Source organism: Muscardinus avellanarius (genome assembly GCF_963383645.1).
Source record: "Muscardinus avellanarius genome assembly, chromosome: X".
NCBI lineage: Eukaryota > Metazoa > Chordata > Mammalia > Rodentia > Gliridae > Muscardinus > Muscardinus avellanarius.
This window is the reverse complement of record NC_137792.1, coordinates 72,204,761-72,230,090: the sequence shown is the minus strand read 5'-3', so window position 1 is coordinate 72,230,090 and position 25,330 is coordinate 72,204,761. Positions and strand designations below refer to the sequence as shown.

Sequence of the window (25,330 nt, the reverse complement as noted above, 5' to 3'; positions counted from 1 at the left end):
TCTGTTCCCAGACTAAAGATTTTTTTAAATCTATGTTTAATCAAAAAACATTGAAACATCAAAACTGAAAGTGAACTTAAAACATCTCTAAAAATAATATCTAGGCTGGGGGTATACTTATTGGTAGAGTTCTTACCTAGCCGATTATGCTAAGTGAGATTACCTAGTCATGGAAAGTGAAGGGTCCTATATTCTCTTGAATATGCACACACTAAGGAGTAATTGAGATACCAGAGAGACTCCAGACAATGCAATAGAAACCTCAGTGGAACCAGGGAGATGGTCTAAGGGAAGGGGAGTGTGAAGACTAAGGCTCATTGAAACTCTCTACTTTCTGTTCTGCTTTGCTATGAACTTAAATTTTGTGGTGCTAGAGCTCGAACTCAGGGTACAGAAGAAATTACTACCACTGGCTATGTGTACATATGGGAAAATACCCAGGAGAATTTTCATATATCACCTGTCCATGCCTTCACCAAAACACAGAGCTTCCCTCGCTGTCAGCATTCCACACCAAAGGGATACATTTCTTATAGCCAGTGAGCCAACACTGACAATACCTCCAGTCCATAGTTTACATTAGGGTTCACTCTTGATGTGGTACATTCTATGGATTTTAACACACATGTAATAACTTTTACCCACCATTTTATTATCATACTGAGTAGTTTCATTGCCCTACAAATCTGCTCTGCTTCACCCATTCATCTCATCCTTACCACAAACCACCAGGGACCACTGATACTTTACTGTCTCCATGGTTGTGCCTTTTCCAAAATGCCATATAGTTGAAATCATACAGTATATTATTTTTACTTCTTTAGTTTGGCATCTTTTACTTATTCGGCTCTTACTTTTGAGAGAGGAGGGAATTATTTAAAACCTAAAAGCCAGGCGTGGTGGTGCATGCTTGTAATCCCAGTATTTAGGAGGCTGAGACCAGAGGATCACAGTTTGTGGACAGCCTCAGCTACTTAGTGAGGCCCTTTGCAACTCAGTGAGACCCTGTTTCAAAAATAAAAAAGTCTTGCCAGGCGTGGTGGCACATGCTTGTAATCCCTGCGCTTGGGAGGCGGAGACAGGAGGATCGCACAGGTTCAAAGCCAGCCGCACTGGCTTAAGAGACCCTGTTTCAAATATATATATCATATATATATATATATATATATATATATATATATATATATATATATGATAAGTCTGGGGCAGTAGCCCGGAGGTAGAAGGGTTTCCAGGAACCCCAGTACCACCAGAAAAAAAAGACTAAAAAAATGGGCAGGATGTGTAGCTTGGAGATACAATGCCCCTGAATGCCCCTGGGTTCTATCCCCAGTACCCTAATAAATAAACAAATAAACCGTTATGAGGAAAAATTTGAAGGTACAGGAAAGGGGAATCAGCACACAAGGAAAATGATTGGCTTGTGATATGGGGGCATTTATATTGTAATGAGAGGAAAAGAAGAAGAAAGGTAGCTCTTAACAGGTTTGTTTATTCCTTGAAAGAAAATATAGGGAGGGGTTATGTGGGTTAGAAGTTAAAGGAGAGAGAAGGTTTAAGAGAGTAGTTTTCAATTAGGTGTGATGACACATGCCAATAATCGCAGGTTCACAGCCAGAATTGGGATTTTGTCAAGTGGGGTTAACAAAGAAGTAAAGGGATGAAGAAGTTTGGGATGTTTGCAAGGAAGAATTCTGAGTTAGATAGGGAGAGTCATAGAGGAAGGACAGGAAGAAACAGGAAGAAAGCAATGTAGTGGAGATCCTGATAGGATGAACAATAATGAAAAAAAAGAAAAACAATTGAGAAAGCAAGCATTTGTGTTCCCAAAATATGATGTAGAAATGTCAGAGGTGAATCCATTTTAGATGACTGTAAGGTATATGACTATAAGAATTGAGTGTTGATGGAAGACATCATTAAAGATGAAAAAATTGAGTGTCTAGGTGTTGCTTGGATTAACCATGTGGATAGTTGAAATCACCCAGGTGCAGTCAGGAGTTGAGATAGAGAAAAAAGGCTATGACCTATGATAAAGAAAGCCTGATGTATAAGGTAGAATGACTGGTAGTTGGTAATTGTTAGCAACAAGGAGAGGAAATGGGTGCCCTAGGCTCCTTTCTACTCAAGAGGGTAGTCTTTGGACCAGCAGAACTGACATCCTCTGGGAGCTTGTTAGAAGTACCTAATCTCAAGCCTGATCCCTACTTTCTAAACAGGAATCTCCATGTTAACAAGATCCCTGATGGTTTGTAATCACTATAAAGTTTCAGAAGAAATGGTTTCGTTGAATAGAATGGACCTCAAAGATGCAGGGCTTTTCACAAGGGTATAGAGACCTAATGGCTCAACAATACTGTCTAATAGAAATTTCCTTGATGAATGAAATGTTCCTTATTTGTACCACCCAATATGGTAGCCGCTAGCCATGTGTGCTTATTGAGCACTGTGCTTAAAATGGTGTCAGGATTTCTTATTCCTTTTTAATATGCTTTTATTGGTGCATTATAGTCTCACATCATAATGTAAATAATGTTGACAGTGACATGCACACAGTTCTTGGTGCCCCCCCACCTACCTATTTCCCCCCATCTTGATACATAGTGCAATTTAGTGATATAAATTTTATCAGCTGATTAAAGGGCAGGATTGCTAGGCACATAGGAGGCTGAGACAGGAGAATCACCAGGTCAAGGCCAGTATGGGCAACCTAGTGAGACCCTGTCTCAAAATAAAATAAAAAGAACTGGGAATGAAACTCAGTTGTAGGGTACTTGCCTGGCATGGGTGAGGCCCAGGGTTTAACCCCTTGAACACAAATAAACAAAAAATAAATAAATAAAATTCAGTGTTGACCTAGGAAACTATTTAGAGATAAAGGGGCATCAATCATATCTATACCTTACTCTTAAAAGATTTCAGCAAAAATATATAGAGAAAAGATGAAGAATAATAAAGCAGATATAGTAAAATATTTATATTTTTTAAATCTAAGTTATGGGATTTATCTGAAATTATATTAAATTATGTGGTAGTGATAAATGCTAGAATTTAAATGACTATAAAATCCCCACATTTTCTGGAACAGTATACAGGAATCTTTTGTGCCTGACCTTGAAAACTGTTCTCTTGATTTTATTCCAAACCTGGTGGATTCCCTAAAGGAAAGTTCTGGAACTTTGTTAGAGATTGATTGTCAAATCTTATAACTCTATGTATATTATAGAAAATAGGTCACTGTAGAAGTATATTGAAAGTGTTATAAATTAGATATATTCAAAATCTTATCCTGCTATAATATTCACTTAGTGTGTTCTTTTTCTTATTCTTCTCTCTAGATGCACTGCAATGTCTAGTGTTCATGAGTTTTACTAACTGTAATTTTAGAAAGATTTTAGTGTCATATTAAAGTCTTTAAAATCTTTAAATTTAGCCAGCGACCCTAATCTGATCATTATAGACTATATACACATGTACACATGTATTAAAATGTCGTACTATGCCCCATAAATATGTATAATTATTATGTGTCAGTTAAAATGAATACGTTTTGAAATATTTTTGCTTAGTAGCATTGAATAGATTTATTAAGAGTAGCATTTACTGGGAAGGCAGTATCATATAATGCTCAACAGTATGGGCTTTGAAATCAAATCTGTATTTTAATCTTATCTGTGCCACTCCCTAGTCACATGCTCTTGGGCAAGCTATTTGATATTTCTTAGATGAGAACCTTAGATACTGCATCTTTAAAATGGGGATTTAAAAAGCAGAGAAAGAGAGAGAAGAAAACAGGGCAAGGAGTATAGCTCAGTGGTAGAGCATTTTCCTAACATGTGCGAAGCTCTGGGTTTTATCCCCAGCACTGAAAAAGAAACCTACCCCCATAGGATTATTGTTAAGGATTAAATAAAATAATATATCTAAAGCTCTTAGCAGTATTCCTGGCACATAGTATTTACTAAATATTGTCTTTTGTTTCCTTACTCTTAAAACTATTTTTATTACTATTTACCTTTTCATATGCCCTTCCTTGGAAAACAATCAAATTTATATTGTATTTCTGGTTTAACTTGGAAAATTTTAGTAACATACTCATAATGTGTGCCATGTAGAACTGACTCCATATTCTTTTAGTGATGCACAAGATTTACTGGCCATCCATGTGCAAAGTACCTGGCTAGACTTACTTTGATTTAGCACAAACTTTTACAATAGGAATTTTCAAAATATACACAAGTAAAACAGTGTAATATACCCCCGTGTGCCCCTCACCTGGCTTTAGCAGTCTTCAGCTCATAGCCAATACTGTTTCATCATCTTTCATTTGGTGAAAAAAATCCCAAACATCATACTTCATTTAACATATTTAATATATTTTGGATAGCTTACTACCTATTTGTAGATGTGTATGTAGATGATTAATGTGTCTGCATAAAATATATCATTTACCTGATACTTTTCTTGAAAAAGCAGAAAGTTGAGTTTGCTAGTCACACAGCACAAAGAGTAAATGCACATCACAGTTGCACTAGAGAAGGCAGAGCAAGGCAGTTTTCCTTTTGCAGCAGCCGAAAAGAAGCGAAGCAGATGTGGTAATGCTTGCCCAAACCATAATGACTGCCCTTGTCCTTTTTTTTCTAATCATAACAAACTGTTTATTCACTGTCTGCTTGGTGTGAGTAGCTTGGGGTATTTTTATTATTATTATTATTTTTTTTTTTTTGGTGGTACTGGGGATGGAACCCAGGGGCCTTTGACCTCTGGGCTACACTCCCAGACCTTTTTTTTTTAATTTGGAAACAGGGTTTCTTTAGCCAGCGAAGGCTGGCTTCGAACCTGAGTGATCCTCCTGTCTCAGCCTCCCAAGCTCAGGGATTATAGCATGCGCCACCACGCCCGGCAGTATTCTTTATTTTGAAACATGGTCTCACTAAGTTGCAGAGGGCCTCACAAAGTAGCTGAGGGTGGCTGTGCACTGAAACCCTCCTGTCTTAGCCTCCCAAGTACTGGGATTATAGGCATGCACCACCACTCCCAGCTTAGGGTTTATATATTAGTAAAATGGGCTATGTTTATTTTTTCACAATTACTAATAATACTGCAGTGACTTTCTTGCATAGTTAAACTTAAATACTTAATACACATGGCTAGCCGGGCGTCGTGGCGCACACTTGTAATCCCCATGCTTGGGAGGCAGAGACAGGAGGATCGCACAGGTTCGAAGCCAGCCGCACTGGCGTAAGAGACCCTGTTTCAAAAATATAAAATAGGTGTGGGCTTCCAGGAACCCCAGTACCACCCAAAAAAATACACATGGCTATGGGATGAAATATTAAAAATGGGGCTGCAAGGTGAAATACTTATGCTTTTTTTTACGGTACTGGGGATGAAACCCAGGGACATTCTGCCTCTGAGCTACACCCCTGGTCCTATTTTATTTTCTTTTTTATTTTTTGAAACAGGGTCTGAGTTGTGAAGGGCCTCACTCAGTAGCTGAGGCTGTCCATGAACAACAGTCCTCCAGTCTCCGCCTCCAGAATGCTGGGATTACAAGAGTTGTGCCACCACACCCGGTTCAATATTTATGATTTTAACATTGGAATATTTTCACATTGCTCTTGGAACTGTTTACTCTAGAATAGTGAATGGAAATTGGGAGGAAGGAGGGTAGTGGAATGAGAGGTTTGAGGAAGGAAACAAACCAAATATTATTATGTTTATGAAGATATCAGTAACAACCTTACTAGCATCTATGGGGAGGGAGGAAGGCCACAAGAGATGTTGTATGCATTTATGAATCTATCTCTCTGAATCTCACTGTGACTTATGTTCAGCTTCCCCATCACTGTGATCAAAATATCCAACAAGAAGAATTTATAGGAGGAAAAGTTTATTTGGGCTTATAATATCAAAGGTTTCAGTCCATAGGGCTGGCTACTACAGTTAAATTGATGTTGTGGTGGCAGCGGCAGCAGGGTGGAGGCAGAGGGACGTAGCTCTCACATCATGACAGCTGAAAGCAGAGAAAGGAAGAGGAGGGAGGCCCACAGACACATATAGTCCCCAAGACCACACCCCCAGTGACCCACCAGGGGTCCTCCAGGAATGCCCACCTCTAAACCTTGATATATTAGGCATATGATTTAAACAAATGAACTTTTTGGGGACATTTTAAATGTAAACTATAATTATGTATAATAGAATAAAATCCATAAAAATCCTTTAAACATCCAATAAAATCCTTTAAACATTTTAAAAAATTACTGTCACCTTCCTTCTGAAACTATTTACCAGTTTATGTTCCCACACTGTCTAAATCTACATCTGGCTAGATATTTTGAGTCTTTAATTTTTGCCAATCTGATGGTCACACTTAATTTTTACTTCTGTTATCACTAGTAAAATTGGGCTTCTGTTGATTTTTGTCTTAGTCGTTATTTATTCTGTGAATTGCCTATCGTTACCCTTTTTGTATTTTTCTCTTGGCTTTGGTAAATGGAATTGTATAACTGGATGCTGTGGCTCAGGACTGTAATCCCAGTGACTCAGGATGCTGGGGCAGAAGGGTGACAAGTGCAAGACCAGCCTCAGCAACTTAGCAATAAAAAGGGGCTCAATGGTAGAATGCCTCTGTGTTCAATCCTCAGTTCTGTGCATAAGATAGCGTAGTATATCCTAGAATAATAGTAGCTTTCTATAATCTAGACATTCTGTCACTGTCTGCAAATATTTTCACAATTTATCATTATTTGTGAGTAATATTAAGGATAGAGCTCAGGACCTCATGCATGCTAGGTAACTAACTGCTCTGCTACTGAGATATGCTCCCAGCCTGATTTGTCTTTTAACTTAGATTATGGTGTCCTTTGCTATACAGTATTACTAACTTTTAGTTACTTCTCTCAGTGTTTTCCTTTATAGTTTACTTGTATGGCCCAAACCAAGATTATAAGAAAATTATCGGTTTTTTTCTATTACATTTATAGTTTATAATTATATTTTAATACATCTCTAATATTTTTCTATAACATGTGGAAAGGAATTTTACACTTTTTAACAAGTAGGCAGTTGTCTCATATCTTTTCTCAACTCATCTGAAATGCCACCATTATCTTTCAGTTTCCATGTGTAGTGGTCTGTTTTCAAACTTTCTAGTCTCTGATATATGTCTATTTTTGTGCCAGTATTTTAAATGCTATTGCCTTATAGTTTATTTTTATATCTTCTTCATGTTGGCCTAATAATAGAATTGATTTTAATAGATACTTAGTAATGTAACATTATATTGTTAGTGATATGTTTTAACAGTATGTTTTACTCTTTTCCTCCTCGGTGGCTAATTTACATTTCTGAATATGTTTTAAATATATCTATAAACACTATGCAACTGACATTTTCTATATAGAATTATATATAAAAATTACTGAAACATTTGATTGTAATTTTTTTGCTTCTAGAGATTTTCTATACCCTAGCCCTTTTTATTTCCCAAAAAGGTCTAAGTTTCTGAGACCAGCCTCAAGCATATGATCCTTCTGTCTCAGTGTCCCAAATATTAGGAATATAGGCTTGTTCCATAACGCCCTGCTGGTAATGATTTTTAAGAATTTTAATTTATCCCATCTCCTTAAACGTGTCTATGTGTTTCATGTAGGTGACATACTCTGATAATCATATTTTCTGTAGTGTTAAGGTCAGAAAACATTTTTAATTGAAATTTGTGACTTCACAGGAGTTATTTGCATTAATTGTTCCCTATAAAACTCTGTCTAATAACTTATTTCTCTAACTTCCTCCAATCTGATCATTGTTATATGAAGTTGCATTAATGTAAATTGCTATTAACTATTTTGCAAACATTATAGTGTTTACAGTTCTCAATTTTATTTTATTTATTTATTTTATTGATGCATTGTAGTCATGCATCTTAATGGGGTACAAGAAGCAGAGAAATGGAAATAAACCCCACTTTCTCACCCTGCACAAGGGTGACAATAAGAGGACACTCATTTATCCCTTCTCCAATTCCTACCCCATTTCTTCTTCCTTCCCTCCTTCTCATGTTTGGGTTAGTGATTGCTTTTAATATGTTTGTTAATGTATGTCATGTACATTAAGGAATTTCACTCCTCCCCCCCATCCCTCTCAGGTAGCCTTATTTGCTCATCATTAGTTTCTCATTCTTCGTCTAGAGTTTCTACTATGAACCATTTTCTCCCTTCCTTCATATTTAAACAGAGCATATGATTTCTTACTTTTTGTGATTGTCTAATCTCACTTAGCATAATACTCTCCAGTTCCATCCATTTCCCTGCCAATGACATAATTCTGTTCTTCTTTATGGTTGAGTAAAATTCCATAATGTACATATCCCATAATTTTGTGATCCATTCATCTGTTGATGGATATCTTGGCTGGTTCCAAAGTTTAGCAATTGTGAATTGTGCAGCTATGAACATGAAATGCACACATTTGTCTGGTAGTTTGGTTTCCAATTTTTTGGATAGATATCCAGAAGTGGTATTGCTGGATCATATGGTGGGTCCATTCTCATTCTCCATACTGTTTTCCAAAGAGATTGCACTAATTTGCAATCCCAACAATGTATTTCCCACTCCTCCACATCCTCGCCAGCATTTGTTGTTGTTTGTGATTTTAATGATTGACATTTTAATTGGAGTTGGGTGAAATCTCAAGGTAGCTTTGATTTTATCTCTCTGATTGCTAATGATGTTGAGCATTTTTTCATATATTTATTGGGCATTTCATTTTCTTCTTTTATGAAGTATCTAGTTCACTTGCCCATTTTATTTGGTTATTTGTTTCCTTAGCGCTGAGTTTTATGAGTTCTCTGTATATTCGAGATATTAGTCCTCTATTGGAAAAATAGTTGGCAAAATTTTTCTCTCATTCTGTTGGCTCTCTGTTGAGGTTCCTGATAGTTTTCTTTGCTTTACAGAAACTCTACAGTTTAATGCAATCGCATGTATTGATCCATCTTTTAGTTTCATGTGTTTTGGGGATTTTGATGAGAGAAAGTTTTTACCTGTGCCTATGTGTTACAATGTTGGATTTATGCCCTCTTCAAGGAACTTCAAGGTCTCTGGTCTGATTTCCAGGTCTTTGATCCATTTTGAATTGAATCTTGTACAGGGTGAGAAAGTGGGGCTTATTTCCGTTTTTCTGCATATGGTTAACCAGTTTTGCCATCACCATTTGTTGAAGAGACTATCTTTTTTCCAGTGTATGTTTTTGGCCCCTTTGTCAAAAATCAATTGGCTCTAAGCGTGCAGATTTGTTTCTGAGACTTCTGTTCTGCCCTGTTGGTCTATGTATCTGTTTTTGTGCCAGTACCATGCTGTTTTTATTACTGTGGCTTCCAAAGTCAGGTATTATGATTCCTCCTGCATAGTTTTTGTTGCTGAGAACTACTTTGGCTATTCTGGATTTTGTGTTGTTCCAAATGAACTTAAGGATGATTTTTCTATGTCTATAAGGAATGCCCTTGGTAATTTTGTAGGTATTGCATTGAATCTGTAGATCACTTTTGGAAGAATGGCCATTTTGATTATATTTATTCTGCCTATCCCAGGAGATGGAAGGTCTTTCTATCTTCTAAGGTCTTCTTCAATTTCTTATTTTAATGTTTTATAATTTTCTTTGTAGAGGTATTTTACCTCCGTGGTTAGATTTTCCTAAATGTTTTCTGGATTTCTTTTTTCAGTGGATTTATAGTTGGCATACAGGAAAGCTTCTGATTTTTTAAGATTGATTTTGTATCTAGACACTTTGCTGAATTTGTTGATCAGTTCTATAAGCCTTTTGGTTGAGTTTGTTGTTTTCTATGTATAGAAATACAGTGTCATGCTATCTCCAAATAGGGATAGTTTGAGTTCTTCTTTTCCTATTTCTACTCCTTTTATTTCCTTTTCTATCCTTATTGCTCTGGCTAGACTATCAAGTACTATATTGAAAAGGAGTGGTGATAATGGACATCCTTTTCTTGTTCCTGTTTTTAGGAGTAATTCTCACAGTTTTTCCCCATTTAATATGATGTTGGCTGTGGGCCTATTGTAGATTGCCTTTATGATGGTGAGGTATGTTTTTCTCTATTTAGATTCTCTGCAGTGCTTTTAGCATAAATGGGTGTTGGGTTTTGTCAGATGCTTTTTCAGTGGCTATTGAAATGATCATGTGACATTTTCATTTGGTTCTCTTTATGTGATGAATTACAGGGATTAATTTTTATATGTTGAACCAGCCTTGCATCCCTGAGATGAAACCTACTTGGTGATGGTGTATGATTTTCTTGATGTGGTTTTGAATGCTAGTTGCTAGTATTTTGTTTAGTAGTTTTTCGTCTAAATTCATCAACAATATAGGCCTGTAGTTTTCTTTCCTTAAGCTTTCTTTATTTGGTTTTGGTATTAATGTGATGTTGGCTTCATAGAATGTATTTGAGAGAGTCTTGTTTCTTCATGAAATAGATTGGAATTACCTCTTCCTACATGTTTTATAAAATTCATGTGGGAAACATCTGGTTCTGGGCTTTTGTTTGCTCTTTGATTGATATTTTTTGGTTTAAATTTTCTATATCTTCTTTACTCAAAGTTTAGGAAGATGGTATTTATCCAGAAATATGTCAGTTTCTCCCAGATTTTCCATTTTGTTGGAGTATAGTTTTTCAAAGTATTTTCTGATAATCCTCTGGATTTCTACACTCTCTGTGGTAATCTCTCATTTCTCATCTCTTATTGTCATAATTTAAATTGATTCTTTTTTGGGGTTAAGTTCACTAGTGGTTTGTCTGTCTTTTTTAATTTTTTCAAGAAACTAGCTTTTGTTGACTTTCTGTATTTTTTATTCTCTACTTCATTTTTTCTGCTCTGATTTTAATAATTTTCTATCTTCTACTGGCTTTGAGGTTACCTGTTTTTCAAGGTCTTTGAGATGTGTCATTAGGTTATTTTTTGGTTATTTTCTGTTCTTCTTATGTGGGCAGAGTGCTATGAATTTTCCTCTTAAACTGCCTTCAAGGGGTCTCAGAGGTTTGATATGTTGTATCTCTACTTTTCTTTGTTTCTAGGAATTTCTTAGTTTCACCCCTTACTTGTATGGCCTATTCTTCATTCATCAGTGTGGTGTTCAGTCTCTACATGTCTATGTGGTTTCTCTGGGTCTTCTTGTAGTTGATTTCTAGTTTCATTCCATTGATGTCTAAAAAGATTCAGGGAAGTATGTCACATTTTTTGAATTTTCTAGTGGTCACTTTGTGGCCCAGGATGTGATCTACTTTGGAGAAGATTCCATGAGCAGCTGAGAGAAACGTGACTCTGCTATAGTTTGGTGGGATATACTGTATGTGTCTAATAGGTCCATTTGGTTTATGGTGTTCTTTAGTTCTGGGGCATCTTTACTGACCTTTTGTCTAGAAGATCGGTCTGGTGGTGTGAGAAGAGTGTTAAATCTCCCAGTATTATTGTACTGGAATTTATGTGTTACGTAATGTCACAATGAGTTTGTTTTATGAAAATTACATGCACCTATGTTTGGGGCATAAATGTTGACTATTGTTTTATTTTCCTCTTGCTGGACTGTTTCTTTTGCCAGAAAAAATGACCTTTCTTTCTTTTGATAAACTTGGGCTTGAAATCTAACTTGTCTGATATCATAGTTGCTACTCCTACTTGTCTTTGTGTTCTATTGGCCTGAATTACCTTGTTCCAGCCCTTTACCTTAAGTTTGTGACTATCTTTATGTGTAAGTTGTGTTTCTTGCAGGCATTAGATAGATGGATTCTGGGTTTTAATCCATTTTGCTACCTCATGTTATTTTATTGGGGAGTTGAGATTATTCATGATTATTGAGAGATGATTTTTAATTTTTAACATTTTGAGTTTTAACTTCTGTTTGAGGTAGTGTTTTTTTTATTTGCTTAGTTGTTTGCCTAATGGAAATTATTGTTTATTTGGTTCTGGTATGTATTGCTTATTCTTTGCATTTAATCTCTATCTGTTCTCTTTCTCTTTCTCTTCTCTTCTCTTCTCTTCTCTTCTCTTCTCTTCTCTTCTCTCTCTCTCTCTCTCTCTCTCTCTCTCTCTCTCTCTCTCGGTGGTACTGGGGTTCCTGGAAGCCCTTCTACCTCCAGGCTACACTCCCAGACCTATTTTACATTTTTATTTGAAACAGGGTCTCTACCTAAGCCAGCGCGCATGGCTGGCTTCGAACCTGCGTGATCCTCCTGTCTCTGCCTCCGAAGTGCGGGGATTACAAGCGTGTGCCACCACATCCAGCCCATCTGTATTTTCTCTTGCTGGTTTGGAATATATAAATTCTTTCAGCTTCTGTTTGTTTTGGAAGATGTTTAATTCCCTGTGAAATTTGAAAGATATTTTTTTCTGGGTAGGAAATTTTTGGCTACAAGTTTCAGAGTTTAAAATATGTTACTCCATGCCCTGCTGGTTTTCATGACCTGTTTTGGGAAATATGGAGTGATTCTAAAAGGTTTGCCTCTGAATGTCACTTGGTCTTTTGCTTTTGTTGCCTTTAAGATTCTCTCATTGGCTTGGTCAGTTTCACCATTATGTGGTGTGGTGAATCTTTTCTCTCATCTTGTCTAAAAGGGGATCTATCAGTTTCCTGTACCTGTTTATTGACTTCTTTTACTTTGTTTGGTTTTATTTATTTATTTATTTATTTATTTATTTATTTTTAGGGGGGGAGTCTGGGGATGGAACCCAGGGGCATTTGACCTCCGAGCTACACCCCCTGCCCTATTTTTTAATTCTTTATTTTGAAACAGGGTCTCACTAGGTAGCTGAGACTGGCCATGGACCATGATCCTCCGGTCTCAGCTTCCCGAATGGTATTATAAGCATGCGCCACGATGCTCAGCTTGGATAATTTTTTTATATTACTTCTTTGAAAAGATTGTTGATCCCTTTTATTTCACTTCTGTTTCCTTTTTTATGCCTATTATTTTTAGGTTATCTCTCTTAATATGGGCCCATATCTCTTCAATGTCCAATTCATGTTGTTTAATTGATTTTTTTCTAAATTATATAATATGTGTTCATTTTTGGAGTAATCATCTAAGAGCAAGATTCTATTCTTCATGTGACTAATCTATTTTTATAGTTTGCATTGATGCCTTCACTTCAGTGGTTGCATCCTTTATTTCTTTGACTCTCTCTAAATTCTTTTCAGAAATCCTGTATCATTTCTACTGTTAAATTTCTGATTTGTCCTTCTAGTGATCTCTGCAATTCTCTTTTGTCTGGTTCTGTTATTGTGTGGTTTGGGGAGCTCATTGCTTCCTTGTTATTCCTCTTTCTCATGATTTCATAAGTTTGCATCTTTGTTGCTTTTGATAGATTTTCTCAGTCTGTAGGTGTCAGCTGGTATATGCAAGGGCAAGTTTTGTTGTATTCAACTTTGAACTTTGAGGGAGGATGAAAGTGAAATTGTAAATGAAAGAACAGGGCAATGCCACAGATAGGATCAAATAGAATGAGAGTATGAGTTTGGTAAAGCAGTATATAGTAGAGATTAGAGATAGGGAATATGTAGTAGGATTCTAGTAACCAATGTACAGTATAGTAATATAAAATGGATTTAATACAAGACAAAGAAGAGAAGAGAAAAAAAGAAAATGGATGGAGAGGAGAGTAGTATGTACCAAGGCAGAGGCTTGTGAAAGGCTGTGGGGAAGAGAGCAAACATACAAGCATACACACAAAAAGAACAAAAAATAATGCAATGTATTCATATACAAATATATGAATAATCAGCAGACTTGGCATCTGGAGTGTCTGTCTATGCAGGTGCCGAATACCACCAGCACCTTTCCTACTACAAACTTAATTCTCTGAGTCTCTCTCAGTCTATGCAAATGGCCAATATCAATGGGGATGGATCTAGTGTTAAGTATAGGTCTCTACCTGCATGCTTTCTGGAGATGTGGAATATGAATCTCTCCCTATCTGTGTAGGCAGCAGGTGTTGCTGGGACCAGACCTGTGTATATGTAGGAGTTCTTGTTTTCCACTGCTAGGGCTGTGTTGGTCTGACTTCTCCCTGTTCACCATGATTAGGTGGTCTGTGTTGATCTCAGAGGTCTTACTATGGCTCTGAGCCCTAGGTACTTTAGGCCTTTTTGCCTGATTGTCCCTGGGTGCTGTCTGCTAATCCCAGCCTCTGCTATGTCCAAAGCAGACTCCACTTCCACCTTCACCAGATTGAACCAGAAAGTCACATATCCTGCAAGTTTATCACTGGCTGCTTGAGTCCCTGCGGCTGCACCGGGCAGTCTCCCACCAGGATGGTGGGTTCACTTATGGCGTTTTTGAGCAACACTCTAGATGGCACCATGTGCTTGACTGCCACTGTTGAAAGGTGTAGCCAGTGTTTGCACTGGAGGAACTGATATATTAAGAGTTCTGATAAACTACAGCTGCTTACTTCTTTTCAAGTCATTTTTTTTCCTATGGGTCTCAGGCTGTCCCAGAGCACTGAGACAAGATTGTGCTGTCACAGCACCCACAGCAGAAGCTGTTGGAGGTGGGTGGGGTACTTTTCTGCTCTGTGATCTACCTTCTAGCTTTTTTCTCCCACCTTTCACTTGTCATGCTTGTTTCAAATTTGTGCTGGTTTCTTTATTTTGTCAAAATTCTGTTTTCACTGCAATGGAGACAGAATGTTAGCAGGATTGATATATGCTACTTCACTTGGTCATCATCTTCCCAGAAGTCAGTTTCCCTGACTTTATGAATATATTCATGTATACTAATTGATTTGCTCTTATCATAAAGAATATGCTTTTATTTTTAACAAAAGAAGAAAAAAACTAAGGTGTTTAAAAAAAAAAAAAAGACAGCATCTAGCCAGGTGTGGTGGCGCACACTTTTAATCTCATTATTCGGGAGGCTGAGACCAGAGGATCGCAGTTCGTGGACAGCCTTAGCTACTTATGCCCTTTGCAACTTAGTGAGACCCTATTTCAAAATAAAGAGTAAAAAATTAGGGCTGGGGGTGTAGCTTGGAGGTCGAAATCCCCTGGTTCCATTCCCAAACTCACCAAAAAAAAGAAGAAAGAAGAAAAGAAAGACAGCATCTGAGACTAGGGGCTGATATGCTTTCTCATTGAGAAATTAGTTTCTCAAATTATAATCAATAATATGGTATAGGAAGAACAAATGAAGGCATTAGAGATTTGTACCTAAAACTTTTATACTTTAAATCCTAAGATAGGTAAATGTTCGATTTTATACCTTTTGAACACTAACATTATCACTCATATTAAAAATTCTCTTTGTACTTAATATTTGTTTAATTATTTGATCAGTTCAATTACAGATGACTTCCTTGTTTATATTTTAATTCACATTTCCTAATGATTCAAGAGCTAAACCAGTGGTGTGTAAGAGAACTTTTTTGCCATAATGAAAACAACCCATATCTGCTCTTTCTAATACTAGCTACATATGGCTAATAAGCTTTTGAAATGTCAGTGTGATTGAGAAACTGAAGTTTAATTTTATTTTATAGTATCTGGCTTAAAATGTTTAAAAGCCACACATTCAAGACCACAAAACTCATTTTAACAGAATTACAAATTGAAAATAAATAATAAATATTACAATAATTATAATAAAATATATTTATATCTGATTTCTTTTGCATTTATCTATAATAGTAGGATGCCATACTGAATATTCCACAAACCATTTCTCCTTATTTCTGGAGACAGTTTCATTCTGAGGATAAATGTAAATGTCCTAAGGATTTACAAACTGATGCTCAAGCATAAATCTTTTGTTCATTTTAAAGCAGCTGATTTAGAAGAAAGTTTTAATGAACATGAACTGGAGCCCTCATCCCCAAAAAGTAAAAAGAAAAGTCGCAAAGGAAGACCAAGAAAAACTAATCTTAAAGGACTATCGGAAGATACCAGGTCCACATCCTCTCATGGAACAGATGAAATGGAAAGTAGTTCCTATGTAAGTAAAACACTGTGGAATTCTTACTTTTTGTACTTTGTGAACATTTAAATTTTATCATTTAAAATGTTAAATAAGCTTGAAATACTGATAGCATTTATAAGTGTGTGTGCGTGTGTGTGTGTGTGTGTGTGTGTGTGTGTGTGTGTATGTGTGTGTTTTTCTTTTACATTTGCAGAGAGATCGGTCTCCACACAGAAGCAGCCCTAGTGATACCAGGCCTAAATGTGGATTTTGTCATGTAGGGGAGGAAGAAAATGAAGCAAGAGGAAAACTGCATATATTTAATGCCAAGAAGGCAGCTGCACATTATAAGTGCATGGTAAGCAAACTTCTTTTTATATGTTTTTAAGCCCATGCTTCTTTGAAAACATTTACCTAAAAACCAAATACAGCACTTTCTCCCTCTAAGCATTTGTGTCTTAAGAGTTATTAAGAATAATGTCCTGTAATCCCAAATCTTAATAAACTTTAGATTTTGAAAAAAATAGCCTTCATAATTTAGTATAACTTGAACTTATACTAATTATAGTTACCATGTTCCTGATAATACATAATTATTTCATAACTGTAATAATTTCATCTTTATAAACAGGTCTTCCACTATAACTTTATAAATATTGCTGTTATTATACTTAGCATACTGTATTGTAGTGATTTAAAAATGAGCTTGTCTTTTCCAATAGACTTAAATTCGTTGAAGATAAGAATGAGTCGAGGATGAATTTTTATCTTTGTATTCCAAGATCCGGGCCTGACTTAAAATACACACAAATGTTTTTGAGATGATTTCTATTAAATTACTCATCCCATTTAGGGTTAGGTATTGAAAATTATATTCATATCAAAAGTTCTTGACCAGAGTACTTAATCAGATTAACATAGTGAGCTTTTTCCAAAATACTATACTTAGATACCTCTGGAGTAGATCCCAGACATGTCTGTTTTGAAAACAAACAAAAACCACAGGGGATTCTTAACTGTATCTCTGGTTGAAAATTGCCAGTTTAATCTATTTCTTAAAACTTTGTGGAAATATAAAATAGTTAAGACAACAAGGCAGTATTATTGAAATCCTCATTGTTTGAAACAGTGTATTTATTCCTGGCTCCATGCTGGCAATCTTGATTTTTTGCAGTGTTCTTAATTTGGGTAATATTTTAATCAAACCAGAACATATGAAAATATTTTGTTGATTTTTGGTTATTAAGGAAAATCATATTTTCCTCTGGAAATTAATGTAGCAAGTTATTATCTAATATTTTTCACATAAAGACTAAATAGTAATGTTCCTGTGTTTTTATTCTCTAGTTATTTTCTTCTGGCACTGTTCAGCTCACAACAACATCAAGAGCAGAATTTGGGGATTTTGATATTAAAACTGTACTTCAGGAGATTAAGCGAGGAAAAAGAATGGTCTGTGGTTTTTATATTTGTTTTATGCCATATTACTCTTGACTCTATGCTTTAAATTTAAAACACATCTCAAATTTATTCAGTCATTAATTTAATATAATTTATATGTTAAAGTATAGTATACATTTGTCTTATGTATAAGATAATAAAGAATGCTTATATTACTAAAACTTATTCTTTCCATATAACTTCATTTCTTAAGGGAAATACATGAAAAAGATTTACATTTCAGAGTATTTGAGTATTCTTTAATAAAATAAATGAAGATATAAATGTAACAAATCTTTTTAAGGTTAAAAAGATATATTGTATAAGCTTAAAAATTCCTTAAGTTGTATATAGTGTTGGGACTTTCTTTTTTGTTTGTTTTCTTTTCTTTTCTTTTTTTTTTTTGGTAGTACTGGGGCTGGAACCCAGGAGCACTCTACCTCCAGGCTATACCCCTAGCCCTATTTTTTAATTATTTTATTTTATTTTATTTATTTTACATTGTATGCTCCTATTTTTTATTCTTTATTTTGAAACAGGGTCTCACTGAGTTGCAAAAGGCCTCACTAAATAGTTGAGGCTGTCTGCGAACTGTGATCCTCCTGTGTCAACCTCACAAATGCTGGGATCCCAAGCATGCGCCACCACACCCAGCTGGGACTTTATACCATGTTATTAATTCTTTTTTTATAAAAGGAAAAGTCTATAGGTCCTTTTGTTTAAAGTATACATAAACAGTATGTCTCCTAAAATTTTTATTAATATGGTTTTATTGGTGCATTATAGTCTCACATCAAATTGTAAATCATGTTGACAATGACATACATGTACATAGCACTTGATGCCCCCCCAGGCTTCTTTCTCATTTTCCCCCCTTTGCCATACAGAGTACTGAGATTGGCATTGCTATTTTCACATATATACACAATTCGATGATAGTATTTCCATTAATGAACCTCCCTCTTCCCCCTCCCCTTCCCTTATCATAGCTTTAAATTTTTCTTTATAAAATGTGCTTTAGTCTCATGTTTTTAAACATAGCTTCAAGAAATACATTTTTATTGATCACTTACTCCTTTAAAGCTTATGAATATGGAAATGTCAGTGGATTGTGGTTGTCTTTAAAAAATGCCTTTCACTTTTTCATTTTTGTTGTAAAGTTTTCAAGCATATCAAAATTAGAAAGATTAATAACATTTGCTAATCATCTTAATTCAACAATTATCAAGAATTTACTGCACTTGTTTCATCTATGCCTTTCATTCTTGCTGCTTGAAGTATTTTAAAGCAGAGCTCAGACTTAGATATATGTTTCTCTTAATGGGACATTTCCTTAACTAACAATAATGTTATTGTACCTTACAAATTAATAGTTAATTCCTCAGTGTCACTTAATACCCACTTTGTTTGTATTTCCCCAACTTTCTCAAAACCATATCTGTAAGGTTAATTTATGTGAGCTGAGTTCCAAACAAAGATCACATTGACACTGGTTACATTTGTCTTTTGTATAGCCTGTACATGATGTACGGTTGTCCCTCTTCTTTTTGTTGGAAGGTTTTTGTATGCTATGTACTCCTTAAAGAAAATAAATTAATTGTCCTATAGACTGTCCTACTATTAGCCAGCCATGGTGGTACCTGCCTAAAATCCCAGTACTTGGGAGTCTGAGACAGGAGAACTGCAGGTTTAAGTATGGCCTTAGCAAGTAGTGAGACTCTCGTCAACTGAATAAGACCTTGTTTAAAAAAAAATAGATCTGGGGGGTGTGGCTTTCAGGTAGAATACCCCTGAGTTCAATCCCCAGTATCACACACACACACACACACACACACACACACACACACACACACAGAATGTCCTATTTCGTCTGTTTGCTTTTTCATAACATTACTGGTCTCTTTCATATTTCCATTTTAGAAGTAGGGGTTGCATGTAAAGGCTTGATTAAATACAATTTCAGCTTTTCTTGATTTGGGATAAGAATACTTAACAGGTAGCGCTATATCATTCCTGTTTTATTGTATCAGATTGGTAATAATTACTGATTCTTCAATTCAGGTGGTGTGTTTGGTCCGTCCAATTGTGAATGTCCCCTTTGGTCTTTCATATAATGTTTCAGACATTTATCATTGTTTACTTCAACATAAATGGCCATCTCTTTGTAGATCTTCTTATTTGGAAGTATAACAATTGTTATTTGTTTGTTTAGATCCAATTCAGTTTATTGATACTTTTTAAAATGAAACTCTTTTAAAATGAGAACCTATAGTACTAAAAAGAAATAAGGGCAAATCACTTTATCCTATCAAACAACAATGTTGTATTGTGTAACTGAAGCCCAAATAGGTGATTAGGACAATTCCATTCTATTGATCAACTTATTATTTACCTCTGCACTGTCGAAGGTTGGAGTGAATGCTAACCTAGCATTTCCTCCACATGTTCTCCAAAGGAAATTAATCCATCAGGATACTCCCTCACTGCTCCAGAAATAAAAAGGCATCCAGAGTTTAATAAACTTAACTCTATTATATACCCCTTCCTGGAGAAAGGGATGTGAGAAATTGTACAATTATTTTAACCCACTGTTTCTCAGGCTTATTTGTCTATAAAACCCTTTGTTTTTCATGTCACCTTTTAATCTCAGAACATTCTTTGTGGCTGCTCTAGGCCTAATTGAGGAGTCACAAAAAGACTCCATTCCTTTTCTCTTCCCCTGTATTTTTGCCTACCTGGTAGTCGTGATCCATCTTTGGGAAGATTGCTTTCCTGTTACCTTACTCTTTCTCCTAATTATAACAGTAAAGTAAAATAGTAAAATAGTTCTTTGGGGAGGAACAGGTGTTGAACCACTAAAATACACGATATTATTCTTTTTATATTTGGCAGTATCAAAGAGTGTCTTATCAGTATTTAGATGTCAGATCTCTCATGGTTAGTACAGTTTTTCTAACATACTGGAAATTTATACATGTTTAGTAATGGAAATATCATGGGATGACTTAATATTAAGCTTATTAAAGTATAGTTTAAGTTGCAGAATTATCATTATGGGGGAGTTCCCTATTTGTTTTGAGATGGAGGTCTCCTGCACTCAAATGATCCTCTCACCTCAGCCTCCTGAGTAGCTGGGACTGTAGGTACATACCATTATACCTGGCTGCAACATTATTTATGTGCTCTGTAATAAGTTTCAATTGAAAATAGCTACTGTTTTCTTTGTAAACTGAAATGTTTTACAGAAATATGACTAAAATAGAATAAATACTACTGCTTAAATTTTGAAATAACTGCTTATGGTTATTCCTTCTCTTTTTTTAAACAGAAATGTACACTTTGTAGTCAGCCTGGTGCTACTATTGGATGTGAAATAAAAGCCTGTGTTAAGACCTACCATTATCACTGTGGAGTACAAGACAAAGCTAAATACATTGAAAATATGTCACGAGGAATTTACAAGTAAGAAAAAATTGTCCATTTTACTAAACATGTCAGGTAGTAACTGCTCTTAAATAGATGACATTAGTTGCTTGATCTCTAAGGTAACTTTTAGTCAAATATAGAATATTACGGCTATCATACAAGGAATGAGAACGTAATTGACATTTTCCTCCAACTACATATCCCTGGATTAGCATCTAATACTATACTTACCCTGTGCCAGACATTGTGCTCGGAGTTGGACATACACTAGGGATCAAGAAAGACACAATTTGTATCCCATTGAGGCTTACTGTCAGTTGGGAGAAACCTATTCATTATATAGCCAAACATAAATACAAACTACCTGAGCACTCTAAAAATGTTACGAAGTGCTATGAAAGCATATAAAATGTATGAGCTAACCTAGTCTGTAGTATGGAGTGTTTAAGGGAGGCTGAAACAGGATCACAGGTTCAAGACTAACATCAACAACTTAGCAAGACTTGGCAGCAATCCAGTGAGACTCTGTTTCAAAATAAAAAAAAGAGTTGGGGCTATAACTCAGAGGTCAGATGCCCCTGGGTTCAGTCCCTAGCACCGAAAGACAAATTCTGGAAGAAATAGCACTTAAAGTGAGATGTGAATGACAAAGGTGAATATGGGTATAATATTGAAGGTTCATTTTTTATTTCAGTACTGAGAATTGAACCTAGGGGCGTTCTACCTCTGAGCTACATTCCATCCCTATTTTTTGTTCTTTACTTTGAAATAGGGTCTCACTAAGTAACAGGGGTTCTGACTAAGAATCTGAGGCTGTCCTTGAACCCGCAGTCCTCCTGTCTCAGCCTCCCAAGTACTGGGATTACAAGCGTGTGCCACCACGCCCCACTATAATGTTCACAGTTAATAACGATATATGCAAGACCTTTGGAGGGGAAAGAAGCAAAGAGTGACTGGAAAGATAAGAGGATACTGCTGACCTGGGCATGGTCGTGCATGCTTATATTCTCAATATTTGGGAGGCTGAGACAGGAGGATTGCAGGTTAGTGGTCAGCCTCAGCTACTTAGTGTGACCCTCTACAACTTAGGGAGACCCTCTTTCAAAATAAGGAATCAAAATAGGCCTGGGATGTAGCTCAGAAATAAAATGCCCTGGACTCAATCCCCAGTAGCACAAAAATAAAGACATTTTATAGTATTCAACATTAATTTCTTTTTTTTTTTTTTTTGCGGGTCTGGGGATGGAACCCAGGGGCATTCGACCTCCTAGCTACACCCCCTGCCCTATTTTTTATTCTTTATTTTGAAACAAGGTCTCACTGAGTTGCAGAGGGCCTCACTAAGTAGCTGAGGCTGTCCGCAAACCGCAATCCTCTGGTCTCAGCCTCCCAAATGCTGGGATTACAAGTGTGCGCCAGCACGCCTGGCCCTCAACATTGATTTCTGAATATTAAAAGTAACATAACAAGAGTTTTATTGGTAAGCGAAGACTCTTAATAAGGTATTTAGTAAAAAAAAAAAAAAAGCAAATAATGCCTGGCATGGAGCTGCATGCCTGTAATCCCAGTACATGAGAGAGTAAGACAGGACGATTGCAGGTTTGAGGCCAGTCTTAGCAACTTAGCAAAACTGTGTTACAAAATACAAAGGGCTGGAGGTGTAGCTCTGAGGTAAAATGCACCTGAGTTCAATCCCTAGTACCAGAAAACAAAGAAAGAAAATAGCAAACAGTGTTAAAGTGAGAAAAATGATCCTTATCCAAGGGTAAGCCTCAGAATCACCTGGGGTAGATGGGGCCCTCTTTGAAAATGCCCATGGCTTAGCCCCACTCTCCACAATTTAAATTTAGTAGGTCTGGGGTGAGGCCCAACACTGTTGTTTGTTTGTTTGTTTGTTTCTTTCTTTCTTTCTTTCTTTCTTTCTTTCTTTGTTTTGAATGTATGGTACTGGGGATTGAACTCTGGGGCATTATACCTCTGAGCTACACCCTCAGCCCTATTTTATTTTTTCTTTCAAAATAATCATAAGTTACCACATGCTAGCCTAGAACCTGTGATCCTCCTGTCTTAGCCCTCCAAGTACTGTAGTTATAGGCATGCACCACACACCTGGCCCAAACTCTGTATTTTGATGACTTTCTGGGTGATCCTCATGTTCATAATGCCATTTGCATATTACATGTAAACTATAAATTGGTTCAAAAGTTTGATTCATCTTTTGAAAAAGATGATTTATAGGTGACACTGTAAGGAATCTTGCTCTTGCTGTTTGAACTTGTGATTTAAAAAGAAAAGGTAGTTCCTAATGTACAGTATTTAAAGAGTACAAATTCTCCATAGTTCTAAGTTATTGAAACTATTTTAAGACTCAAAAATAATGAGTAAAACTCTATTTAAGTCAGCTATTACTGTTTGTACTCCCATTCTCAGTCTTGCATTTTATTCTACGCAAATACAACACCTAGTTAATATCATCTATTTGTGACATGAGAGTTTCTATATAATCTTTATCCATTATTGACCACAAGAGGGCATACAGTGAACATTTTCTAACCACTGTTCTTGGTTATCTTGTATATCATTGACCTAAATCAGAGCTCAAATTAGCCAGCCTTTGATTATCCAAAATCATATTAGTATTTTTATTTAAAATGTAATAAATTTGGAACTGGGGATGTAGCTCAGTGATAGAGCACTCACCTACCACGCATAAGGCCTTGGATTTGTTGCCAGCATCACAAAAAAGTAATAAATTTCAAATATGCCGCATATAGCTGGGCATGGTGGCGCAGCTTGTAATCCCCGCGCTTGGGAGGCAGAGACAGGAGGATCATACAGGTTCGAAGCCAGCCGCGTGTGCTGGCTTAGGAGACCCTGTTTCCAAATTTAAAAAATGTAAAAATAGGTCTGGGAGTGTAGCCCAGAGGTAGAAGGGCTTCCAGGAACCCCATTACCACCAAAAAAAATATGCAGCATATATATCCATATAAAAGGTTGTTGGAACAGCATAATGTCAAAGAATCACCACAGAAATTACCTGTTAGTTTTGAAGGGGAAAAGTTACCTTTCCAATGGAGAAATATCATCACTACTTTAACCAAATGGTCAAGCATAGCATGACTAGGAGTAGGACATTTGAAATTACTTACCTCCTGTATGCAGGATCACCTACAAAGTGTCTTTACTGAAAAACAAAATTTTAGCCTGAAGGTAACCAAACCCTTAGACTTTAATTCCAGTTTATACCAAATACAGGGAGAGAGAGAGAGAGAGAGAGACCCTAATAAAATAGTGCTAGACAAATGTACAGTGTGGTTATATAGTTGACAAGCTATCTGATCTAATCCCATCCAGAAAAGGTAGTGTCACAAGACAAAAAGAAGTTACAGGGTCCAATATAAATAAAGACATGGCCAAATGCAACGCAGGGAAGTTGTTCAGTGATTCATGATGAAATCCCAGTGTAGGCAAGGACACCAATAATGAAAAAGCATTTGAAGAGTTTAAGTAAAATCTTTTTGTAAAATGAGAGCAGAAAGTCACAATATAAATAGAATATATTTCTTGAAATGTAATTGTAAATGATGTATATGAAACAAATTTATAGAATTTGATTATTTTATCTATATTCCTAAAAGTTGAAATTTTCAAGTTGGCTAGAAGTCTTGCTTTTTAATCTTGTTAACCAAAGTGGGAAAAAAATGCATTTTATCTTAAACTAGAGGTTTTATTTCAGATAATTATGTCAAAATAGCATGCTTTCCTATCTTGTGGATAAAAATGGAGCACTATTTATTGCGGGGTATTTTTAAGTGTGAATGAGGAAACTCGTGTTTTATATGAGCACCAGTCACATTGGCTTATAATGACATAAGTATAGTCTCATCAACAGTGACAAAGGATTTTGAGATTTTTTTTCTTTCAACATTGTAGACTATATTGTAAAAATCATAGTGGAAATGATGAGAGAGATGAAGAAGATGAGGAACGTGAGAGTAAAAGCCGGGGAAAAGTAGAAATTGATCAGCAACAACTAACTCAGCAGCAACTTAATGGAAACTAGGTATGGACATTAATTATATGGATCTGTTGTTAGGATGCAATACACACAGTTAAATACATGTTGAAGTAATGGTGTACAGTAATATTTTTAAATCCTATTATATTTACTTAAGAGCATGTTACTGGAACGCTGAGGATTGTATAGGCTTGCATAGTTTTTTTTTTTTTTTAACTAGCTGATTTTGTAACCGTAAAACCAACCTATCTACTTTATCAATGAAAGTAGTTATAATGTCAAATTAATAAGTTATTCTCACTCCTCAATAACATTATGTTGATTGTATTCCCCTCAAGCATCATATTTTACATTTTTTTATCATCTTTTAAACAGGTTCATGGGACAGAGTTAGAAAACTGGGAATGAATAAGACATCCATAACTACTATTCTTTTTTCACTGTTTTCTAAAATCAAAAAGGGTTTGTAACTTTTTACTGCC

General features: G+C 35.9%; 1 protein-coding gene across 2 annotated transcripts in view; it reads left to right on the top strand.

The window, feature by feature from the left end:
• Nucleotides 1-24,893, top strand: part of PHF6 (PHD finger protein 6) — a gene marked incomplete at both ends in the record, with an annotated part of 48,203 nt that extends 23,310 nt beyond the window's left edge. Inside the window, 5 exons of one of the 2 annotated variants that reach the window (XM_080718775.1) lie at nucleotides 15,834-16,000; nucleotides 16,179-16,322; nucleotides 17,312-17,416; nucleotides 20,733-20,866; nucleotides 24,764-24,893. In XM_080718775.1, coding sequence (XP_080574901.1) covers nucleotides 15,834-16,000; nucleotides 16,179-16,322; nucleotides 17,312-17,416; nucleotides 20,733-20,866; nucleotides 24,764-24,893 — 680 coding nt within the window. Of the gene's footprint in view, nucleotides 1-15,830; nucleotides 16,001-16,178; nucleotides 16,323-17,311; nucleotides 17,459-20,732; nucleotides 20,867-24,763 lie in introns of those variants that run through there. The other variant, XM_080718776.1, reaches the window with a different exon arrangement.
• Nucleotides 24,894-25,330: the final 437 nt, after the last annotated feature.